The sequence below is a fragment of the Rhinopithecus bieti genome, unplaced genomic scaffold, assembly GCF_001698545.2.
Source record: "Rhinopithecus bieti isolate Rb0 unplaced genomic scaffold, ASM169854v2 scaffold_64531, whole genome shotgun sequence".
NCBI classification, from domain to species: Eukaryota; Metazoa; Chordata; class Mammalia; order Primates; family Cercopithecidae; genus Rhinopithecus; species Rhinopithecus bieti.
Window position 1 is genome coordinate 285,206 of NW_016824694.1, and position 11,683 is coordinate 296,888.

General features: G+C 36.5%; 1 protein-coding gene across 1 annotated transcript in view; it reads left to right on the forward strand.

Annotated features, from left to right (window-relative positions):
• PALMD (palmdelphin) overlaps nucleotides 1–11,683 on the forward strand; it is a 53,658-nt gene that overhangs the window by 9,998 nt on the left and 31,977 nt on the right. Inside the window, exon 2 of the mRNA XM_017862519.1 lies at nucleotides 9,257–9,337. Coding sequence (XP_017718008.1) covers nucleotides 9,257–9,337 — 81 coding nt within the window. The remainder of the gene's footprint in view (nucleotides 1–9,256; nucleotides 9,338–11,683) is intronic.

Genomic DNA, 11,683 nt, shown 5'->3' on the forward strand with positions numbered 1-11,683 from the left:
GAGGGGAGGGGAAAAGACAGAAAAGAGAAAAGGAAAGGAAAGAAAAAAGAGAAGAAAAAAAGGAAAAGAACGTCCTCATATTTCTGTTGTTCACGCTTGTGAATACAGTTTGAAGTGGAGCCAAGCGAAGAAACTATGGAGGTTCTGCTTTGCTTAACCACATTTTCTAACCTGAAACAGTTCTCCACCTCTGCAGTTTCCTCCCACTGTCCCCAGTTTGCAAGGAATATAAGTGGGCAAGAAGAGATTGTGGTGTCATTTCAGAAGCATTTGTTATTGGTTTAAGAGGGTTGGAACAGAATCAAAGTGATTTTTCAGAGCACCTAATAGTTCAGGCCCTTTTTGCCTCTGCCTTCCTCCCCATCCCACTTCTTTACATAGCCTCTTCCCTCCAGCCAGGAATTCTCAAGACAAAGACATCCTTGCATCTTTCACAGTTCCCTCAACAAAGAGCTCAACACTAGCTGGAGCACCAAAACAAAACAAAACAAAAAAACCTTCCTGAGTGGGTGAATGAATGAATGAACAAATACAATCAAGCTGAGAAAGGGTGAAAGCTAATGATTGTCTGGCCTGCTGACAGATTTTTTTTCACTGAAGACCTGGCCAAGTTTACCATCACCCCTTGATTATTCAGGGGTTTGTTTTGTGTTTGTTGTTTATCCTGGTTTGGTTTTGTTTTGTCGCTATTTGTTAGAACAAACAAGATAGGGTAGACAAAGGAATAAATGAGTAAAACACACACTGGATTCTGTTTAGAGGTTTGTTAGAATGTGTTGTAAGGTTGGGAAAGAAGACTACAATTATTTGATAAATGGAGTTTAGAAATTTATGCTTTTTAATTCACCCCATAAATAGTAGTGATAACCATGCCCAATTCCCATGGCTAACTTAAGAAGTAGGATATTTCAAAGCTAGATGCAGACATAATTATTGGAACAGAAGAAAATGTAGAAACTTCTTTATCCACGTCCTCACTCTGTTAACACCATGCTCAAGCTCACCCAGCTTCTCCTTGAGCACTTCAATATCAGGTGGATCAACACCCCCCAAAACACCCTTTTCCATTTGAGAACAACTCTCTGGGTTAAGAGTTCTGACATAATGTACCAGAATCTAGTTGCCTTTAACGTCCACCAAATTATCATGACTCCTGCCACTGAAGCTATACAGCTTTGTTTTCTGGATTTCAGTCATTCTTCACAGACTCATTGCAGACAGTCTCCAAAATGTCAGTGTAACTGTTAGAAGTTGATGCTAAGAGTTGATCAGAACTCTGATGAGTATAGAGCCCCTCACTGCTATAATGTCCCTTATTTGGGGAATTGTATTTCTATTGATATATTTGGAAAGCAACAAGGAAGAAAGAAAATAATAAAAATAAAAAGATAAAAAAGCATCACCCCTGGAATTGTAGAAAATCAGGTTTGACACAAGTTCCACCACTTGATCAATCACGTGACTTGAGAAAGTTAACGAACTCTCTAGTTTTCATCTTCAGTGTCTCTAAGGTTAAGAATAAGAATTGACTTGAAAGTTCAGTAAAGAAGCCAGATACACAATGAATATATAAAAGCAGTAGTTTTCTGAAAACAAAATTAATCAGAAAATATAATGCGAAAATTTTCCATCCTTAATAGCTACAACATTTTACAATGTTAAAATTTAAAAATAATACTAGTAAGGAAGTATGCCAGATTTATATGAAGAAATGTTTGCATTTTTATACCTACTAAGGAAATGTGCAGTATTTAACAAAACTTTACCGAGTGACATACTATATGTGACCAGAGACACACACTATTCCTGAAAGTGCAGTTTTAAAGCAGAAAAGTTATCATATACTCCCAAATTTATTTTAAGTTTAATCCAGTTTCAATCAATATCACTAAGGAGGTATTCTCATCTATTGCTGGTGTGGCCAATTTATATTACTAAACATGTAAAAATAATCCCAATTTTATATGAACTGTAATAAATTATGCAGATATAAATCTTATATAACATTATCAATCTCTGATTATCTCTGGATACTGACCATTAAGAGTAACTTTTTAAATTTCATCAAGGCATGTAGAATTTTGCTTGTTTGGTTGGTTGGTTGGTTGATTTCTCTGATTTGGTGGGGAATGTGGACAAATAAGGAATTAGTTGGGTTTTCAATTTTGTTTCTATTGGAATTTAACAATGATTCCAAAGTCCAACTAGAAAAATAAACTATGGCTATTAATCAATACATTTTTCATAAGAGCAATAAAGGAAAACTTGAATATATCTAACTGGTAAATGATCTAAACTATGCAGTATTGGTACCAAAATCAATAGTTAGAAAACTATACAGATAACGTGCAACCAGACCCTAATGTACAGTTTTAAAAATCAGTAAGTAATAAAAGTTTCATCCTAAGTCTATAGGAAAGAATTATTTGATAAAACTTCAGATACATAGTTAAAAATTTAGCAAAACAATTACTCAGCATCTATGATGAATCAAATAAATTCAGCTGAATCACAGTCATTTTTTAAAAGAAAATATGGATAATTATTGAGTCTTAGATGATAATATTAAAACATAAAATCTTAATGTTAGTTATTATTAAAACCATCTTAAACCTTTGTCATTTGCAGATCTTGAAATAATTTAGCAATAAAAAATAGTTTGAGTTTTAAATGCTTTGTTTTTAGTCATCAACTGCTACCACCTAGACCTATTCCTTGTCTAAATACCACATTCCTTGTCTAGACACAGTTCACTCTACAACTTTGCTAGGGATTAATCCATAATTTCACCAGTCTTTAAATATTCATCATTCAACTCTTTGCCTCTTGAAAAAATTGGCCACTTTCAGTCTTCTGGTATCTTTTCACTCCATCCAAGATTCCAAGGAGGTTACTTAACAATATTTTTCTGTCATTTCTATAAATTTTTCTCCCCACTGAAAAGAAACCCATCAGAGACTAAAGACTAGAGCAGCTCTGTCTTTAATGCTGAATTTCCTCTTCGGCTTTGATTTCCCTTTAGACATTTTTGTTCTATCCTTTTGAGGATCAAGATTATTCTCCTTAATCAAAAATATGAAAGTAAAGTAGAAATGGAATAGTGTTCTACCTCTGTCGTTTTAATATTATGCTACGTATCTCTGCAGTCATCTTGTTGCCTTTATCTTTTTCTTCTTAGCATAACACACATGCGCACACACACATGCGCGCGCACGCACACATGCACTTTTTGTGCCCTCAGTGTTTTCATGTTTCACATCTTCACATCACCCTGAATTTTTACCTCATTTACACTATTATTAATGTCACCGTCTTATCTTTATTCTTGGTTGTGTGAACTTATTGGGAAACTCGCAGTGATAGTAAATGATTTGGTTTTTTTTTTTAAATAGTAGCTCTCTTTTCTTCTTACCCGACATCATTTTTAATTGTGTATCCATGTTTCCATTCGTAAATTGCCCATGCCTTATGATCCGTGTTCCCTCTTGAAATTTTTGCTCCATTTTCAATAATTTTTTTAAGAATGTTTCTCAAGAATCGTTAAAACATACTTTTACTGAAATCTGGTAAACTTCTAATTATGCCCTGGATTCTTTCCTAAGAATATTGTTAGCACATCTCTTTTTTTCCAAGTTACCACTACTTGTACACCACCAACTCTGCACTGTTGGTAGTAATTACATTCAAATAAGCGTTTTCTACTAGTGTTCTTTTCAGACCCTAGGCAATGAAAATATCAGCAAAGCTAATCATGAAGTTGTAAGATTATCAGCTTCCAGCAAAATGAACCTGAAAACATTCAACTATTTTAATTCTTCAGTCATTGCTCTAACTTGCCTCTTCCAATTGTTTCAGATGGTTTAGAAAAACTACCTATACCCTCTTTCTAGTCAAGTAGTATGATGGCTTCCATTTTTCTTTACTTTTATCCTTGCCTAAATGCCCACAACCATACTTTTCTTTTGTACAGGTAGTGAGAAGTAAAAAGAGCCCAGGACTGAGAATTAAGATCTTCTTACAAGTCTTGGCACTGCTACTAAATACCTTTCTAAGCAAGCCACTTAACCTCTTAAGGTTTCAAACTCTTACACGTAAAATGAAGCATTTGGACCACAGGATTAGTAGATCTCTCACAACTTGCAATATCATGACTCAGTGGTTGCCCTTTGTGCTCCCCACATCTGTTTATTTGAAATAACACGTGTTTGTTCATTGCTCCTTTCAGTTATGCAGCCAAATTCACCAAGTCCTATTATAAATAATACCAGACTGACCCAAAATAAACTTCCATGTGGGTTCCCCTTCTCCTATACCCATTAAATGTAGGTGCTTCATGGAGGCTCTCTTTAGCCTCCTTTTCTTTTTATAAAAAAATGTTTCCCATTGCTCTCATCTATCCCTTTCAAAACTCCGACATCTTTATCTCTAGCTCTGATTCTTCATCTCTCTCCATCCAACATTCCAACTGCCTAGCAGATAATTCTACCTATTTGGCCCAAGGACACCTCAAACTTGGTGAATCCATCATCTTTTTTCCCAAAATCTTCCTTCTCCTGATACTCCTATTTCTATGTCATTTTGCTCTCCCGTCAGTTTCCTAAGCATAAGAGCCTTGCATTCCATTTGACACTTTCCTTTTCCTCAATGAGATGTCATCAGTTGCCAAGTCCTGACAATTCTAACTCCTTGTTAATTCTGACATCCATAACCTCTGGTCCTTCTCATTCAAGCTCTCATGGCCTTATGTATGAGTTGCGCAGTGACCTGATTCTCCTCTTTGTGTTCTCTCCCTTCCATAGCTACTACACAACGAGGCCATATTCAACCTTCTTAAAACATGCTTTTAACTCTATCATTCTTCTTCCCCTGAAAACTTTTTATTGCTCCTTATCTCAATATGTAAATAAATTTTAAACCCTTTGTCATGCCATTCAGTATTTGCTACTGAGAATCTATCCTCATCTGGTTGTCCTTAATTTCCTGCTACTCCCTATATGGTAACTTAGATTCCAGACTTGTTGTTTTAAATAATGTCCCAGTGTGCTGGTTCCAGGCCTTTGCTCACATCAAGCCCTTGACTTTAATGCCCTTTCTCCCTACTCCCCAGCCCCACTGTAACTACCCAAAATATTCCACTCAGATGCTACTCCAAAGTTTCTCTTAATGACATCAGCTAGGAACAACCTCTCCCTATCTCCCCTCAACCTTCATCGTACCTTACTAGTGCCTTAGTGATAACATGTATTACTACTAAAGTTATTATATGTTGGCTGGCGCAGTGGCTCGCGCCTGTAATCCCAACACTTTGGGAGGCCAAGACGAGCGGATCACTTGAGGCCAGGATTTCAAGACCAGCCTGGCCAACATGGCAAAACTCCATTATCTCTACTAAAAATACAAAAATGACCCGGGCGTGGTTGGGCATGCCTGTAATCTCATCTACTCGGGAGGCTCAGGCACGAGAATCACTTGAGACCAGGAGGCAGAGGTTGCAGTGAGTTAAGATTGTGCCACTACACTCCAGCACTCCAGCCTAGATGATGGTGCAAGACTCTGTCTCAAAAAAAAAAAAAAAGTAAAGAAAGAAAGAAAAACTATTACATGTAATAACTTTATTTCTTAGACTATAGTTACTTGCACAAATTACTTTCTTTAGCCAAGGTGGGAGGATCACTTGAACTCAGGAGTTTGAAACCAACCTGGGCAACACAGAAAGGCCTTGTGTCTCTTAAAAATAAAAATAAAAAATATAGCCAGGTGTGGTGATGTGCACCCATAGTCCCAGCTACTTGAGAGGCTGAGGCAGGAGGATGATTTGAGCCTGGGAAATTGAAACTTCAGTGAGCTACGATTATGCCACTGCACTCCAGCCTCTGTGACAGAGCAAGATGCTGTCTAAAAAAACAAACAAACAAAAAAAGAATGTAAACTCACATCTACCAAATAATTTTTAAACACTGCACAACTCCTAATGTCATCTTGAATATAGCATTTGCACATAAGTAGCTAAGTGTTGAATAAATCAATAATCAAACAAGAAGGCAATTCTGCCTTCTTGACAGGATTAGGCATATTAGAATTTAGCACATTGTTAATCAATAATATAACTAAAATGCTTATACTCTTAAGCATTGTGCTTACTTTTTATCAAATATGTGATTGTGTTAATATCATTGGATCATATTAATAGATGGTCACAATAACTTTATGGTTGTACAAGGTGAATAAATTAATTTTCAAAATAATTAAGAGATAATCTTTTACAGATTGAAATTTGTGAGTGTCAGTTGCTAAAATAGGCTGTCAGATAGCTAAAAATCTAGGTGAATGCCCATTGAACAAAAAGTCAAGGTAGTTGAACATTGAGAAATAAGCAACAATATGTTATTCATAATGGTTACATTAATAACCAGTAATGTCTGATGTGCCAGGTTGCAACAGCTATCTATAGAAGTGCTCCAGGTGCTGGGCAAATTTGGGGAAGCACATGGCATTTCACATTTATTTGCTCCATGAAAATTTGGGAAGAAATTAGCTGACTCTGCTAACTTTTGGTACACTAGCAATCGAGCCAGATAAACATCTTAAGGTTGACTTATAGTTTATTCTGCTATACTGAAACCAAGTTATTGTCATACTATTTTTCATCAACGCTAACAGGGTCCAATGAAATTTGGCAAAGAAACAATAACTCTCTGCTGATGAATATCTTATGAGGAAAAAGTACACCTATCTTAAAATAGGATCATGCCTATAAACATTATGAAATTTCCTTCCTACATACCTAGACTGATATAAGAGAGGCATCATATTACCTCGGAGTGACAAAACATTAGTATTCCTTAGCAACACTTGTATAAGCCTGGTGTTGCCAAAATACTCCAGATGCCATGCCTCTACCCACAGATTCAATTACCTGATTACTAACCCCAAGATGAATCTAGCACAAATGGCGAACTAGCCCAAACTGGCAATGAGCAGGGGTGGGGAGGCATTGCTGAGTTCAGCAATCCTGTCCATGACACAAAACATGCTCTTCTCTATGAGCTTTTCATGGAGAGCTAGTTGCAGCACCAGCCTCTAGGGAGCTAAAAATGTGCTCCCTGCTAATGAGAGGTCACACTCAGTGCTTGTTGTCTCAGTGCTGCCTCCTGGCCACAGTAATTCATAAGGGAGAAGAAAAAGGCAGAATTTGTGACCAGCTTGATTAACTTTCCACTCCAGGGAATGGCACAGTGAATTGGCTAGGAGTGTGGAGACCGACTTCAGACTGCCTGGGTTCAGATCCTGGCTCTGACAATTGTCAGATGAAACTTGGATGAGTTAATTTCCCCTAAATTTCCATTTCCTCTTTGTAAATGGAAATTATCATAGTATCTCTTTGTTATGATGAGTATGAAGTAAAATGGTGCTGAAAAATAATTACCAAAATGTTTGGCACAATGAATTTAAAATATAATTAATATTTGCTCAATAACAACCTCTAGAGATAGTGAAGAACTGACTCACAGAGGCTTTCAGAGTTTTTATTACTAATGGCCAGATTTCATCCAAAGAAAGAAGTAGTTCTCAAGATGCATGCCTGTTGCCTAACTATTTTTTTTCCAAAAGAAATACTTATGAAATTTTAAAAGTAAGCTGATATAGCCCGAGTCACATAGTGAGACCCTGTCTCAATAAAACATCAAAAAATTAGCCAGGCGTGGTAGTGCGCGCTGTAGTCCCAGCTACTCAGGAGGCTAAGATAGGAGGATTGTTTGAGCCCAGGACATCAAGGCTACAGTGAGCCATGATTATCACTGCACTCCAGCCTGGGCAACAGAATAAGACCTTATCTCAATAATAATAATAAGCTGATGAAATCGTATATTCTCCTGACATGCAAAGAGAAACACAGCATACAGGTGGAGAACAAAATATTGCTTTTCTTCAACAAATGTACCTGAAATTATATATCAAAAAAGAGTTTTTATCTTCAAAATAGTCACATTGGGGAAGCCATGCACTTATATATCAATAATGCACTTATATCAATAATGCTGCCAAATATTTTTGGATCTCCTTCTTCTAAATTACCTTTATAGCTTACTTCTTTTGGATGTCTTCATTAGCAACAAAATTTTATCCTTTGGGAGTTTTTAATTGTGAAAGCAGATTTAAAACCAACACATATTAATAAGATGGAGAGAATGTCACCTCTGATCAAAATGAGGAAATAAAGACCTTTTGCCTGACTAGTCAAATGTCTCAAACAATTCCAGAGAATCTCTAAAACATTTCAAGCTAATGAAAGCGCTGTCAGATTTAATGTGTTGCTTTCTGTGTGATTAACAAGTTATATATTTATTTATTTAATGTTATTAAATACCTCTAGAGTACTGTGACGAGCACTGTTCTAGAAACTTTTACATATATCAGCTCATTTAATGCTCACATCTTATGAAGTAGGTACTCTCAGTATCCTCATTTTACAGATGAGGTCATTGAGGCACAGAGAAGCTAAGGATTTTGTCCCAAGACACAGAGATAGTAAGTGGAGGAGGCAAAAGTCAAACCCAAGCTATCTACTTAGTATATTTGCTATATTTTCTTAAAAGTACAACCTTTTTGTATTAGTAGTTATGCTTTCTGGGTTGTCTGAAGTAATGTAATTTAAACTTGGTGAAAGATACAATATATCTTCATGAGTTTTGTTTTACCTGAGCTAAAAAGCCTTTTTAGTGTTAAGAAGCACTATCTAAACTATTTTCCTCTATCTTCCCATAGCAGCCTATACAAGGAGGAAACGGTCCCACTTTCCAACTTCCTAGTGTTTCTAATGATTCATAGGTTGACCAGTTTTGCCACATAAGTTCTTTCACCCAGAAGCTTCTTAAACCTTGGGCCAGGATCAGTCTCTCTTCTCACGATGTTTCCTCACATCTATTTCAAAACTGTCTCCTTACAATTCACTTTTTCTATTACATCACTCAGTAGGTCAATCTTGCTAGACTAATGGGGAAGAAAGAAAAGGGGAGTGAAGAAGAATGTTTAAGCCCTCTTTGAAAAAGTACCTTTTCATATGCTTTCCCATCAGGAAAATGCTTCAAATGTCTCACTTTGCTCTCCTTTGCTTTGAAATAGGAGTTTCCAAAGCAGTTTCGCACCAATGCCAAAAAAAATCACTAACGAGCCATTCAGATAGTGCCAACAACCTCAAGGAAACATAATTAAGCAAATTTTAAAAATAAAATATACTGGAACTTTTTTATTTCAGGATAAAAGAAAAATACAGGAAGAAATCTCACAGAAGCGCCTGAAAATAGAGGAAGACAAACTAAAGCACCAGCATTTGAAGGTAATTTATGGCTTTAATTTCATTTCAATGATTTTTTATTCAAAAAGTCTATTGGTACTCAAATTTCAATAATAAAAAGCTTCAGGAAAGAAAAAAATTTCAAGATAGTTTGACTAACATTGTAATAACCACAGGGGAGGCCAACAAGCTAGTAATATTTGCATATGAGAGTACTACCTTCTAGCAAACATGTGCAAAGTTGAAAACATGGTTTTATTACTTTTATCCTTTATTACTGAGTTTCCCAATTTTCTTGAGCAACCTTGAGAATTCAGCCTTGAGAATTTGGCCCTGCTCACAGTCTTGCTTAACATCCCTAGGGAGTGGATCCAGCTAGGAAATGCCTTTTGAAATCAATGAAAGGCCAATCATTCCCCTGGGGGTGCAGAACAGTGTCTGGCCTCGTCAAGGATGCTTGTATTTAAAAGCTCAGTGCAATGAGTCCAATGTTGCTTGAGTATGCTTCGGGTTTTTGTTTTATTTTGTTTTGACAGACCATGAGATCATAACCAGAAATAACTCTCCATGTTTAAAATCAGATTTTACATCTTTCACTGGGTGTGGTCATTTTGTAATTAAAGCACATTGAGTTTCAACATTTTATTACTTAGCTTAGTGACAGGATGCAAGCAAATGACAAACAGCAGCTCCTTGTGAAAAGGCCCAGGCAGGAAACTACTTATCTGGCAGGGCTGCTATCAATAGATTTAATGAATCCGCTTAATGATACAAGGCTGCACACTCATGGGGTCTACAAAGTTCAGTTAAACTTGCTGAATGCAACTGACTTCATTTTTCTAATGGAACAAGTACCTGCCTCTGAAAAGAAACATAATTTAAGATTCCAATTAGCCTCATTCTCTGGATTCTGTTTGCTTCTTTGCTTCTAAACAATTTGACATTTCCGATGTTTGATGGATAATTTCAAAGCATATCTAGTCTGCTGCCCTTCCAATATGTCACATTGAATTTACATGAGTAGTATACATTGTCAAGAAATGTAGTGTGCACTCCTAGAAAATCAATGAAATTAAAAAAAAAAAAATGTGCCACGTTGTTCCAGTGCAATTCAAATGAAGTCAACAATCAAATCCAGAAAGTTTTTTAGATAGGTCATTTCTAACTCCAAAACCAGAGATCATTTGCTCTCCTTTCCTCTGTCTCACACACACATGCACAATTTACACACACACACACAATTACACACACAATACACACAATCCAGATCTCCCAATGAACTACTTCCTGCTTCTGAGTAAAATGATAGCTCTCTAGCTATCCTTGAGAATGGGCAATTGCTGTCCTTGCAGAATGGGTAACCACAAAACAGTGGAGATCACAGTAGACGAGAAGATTTAAATATCCCCTTAGTTCATTCTAGAAAGTAAGTTTCACATGAAAAGCCTGACTCACTGAAAGGTCCATTTCTGAAGTAGCACCTCATTTCAGCATTTGCCAAAAACAGTCTGGAAAGTAGTACATGATCTTGCTTATTGGTTTGCTCTCCAGAACACAGGGGACCTCTCCTGATCCAATCCAATCAAAACATTTATCATGTTTTGGACCACCATATCCAGTTGTGCAGACTGTGTACTGCACAAAGGTACCTGAAATGATGGTGCTAAAATCCTGTCCATATTTCTTTGCCAATCATGCACTCTGGTTCAGGGATGCTTATACCTGGAGCAAAAGATTTCAATTTTCTCTGCACAAAAGTGCTATCCACTTTCCCAAGCTGTTCACTGGCCAAAACGGGTGTGTGTGGCATGGAGCAGGGCTGGGAGTTGGGGGAAATGACACATTGTCCTAATTTGGGAAATTCAAGATTAAATAAGCAAGATAAATGACAGTTGTTTTAATTAAAACTACAGGATAAGTATTCTTTAATCTGGAGTGGTCAAGAAGGCACTATTCAAGGTATGGGATTCAAGCTGAGTCTTAATTGATAAGTAGAATTTATATGGATGTATATAGGACCTTTAGTCAATAAATATTTATTAAGTACATATTATGCACAGGGTACTAAGCTAGACAATAAGAATATAAAATAAGTGAAATTTGGCCTGTGTCCTTAAAATGGTAACTGATACATAAACTCACAATGACAGTTATTCTGTGATAAACACTTTATGGGAGGCATAAACTGCACAGGGCACAGAGAAGACAGAGTGGCTACTTCAGTAAAGCACATTCTTCCAAGGTTTGCAGAAAATAGTTGGCTATACCAAACAGCAAGGAGGCATCCTTCCAAAATGGGGTTCAAAATGTGTGAAAGTATTTTTTTTTTTATTATACTTTAAGTTCTAGGGTACATGTGCATAACGTGCAGGTTTATTACATATGTAT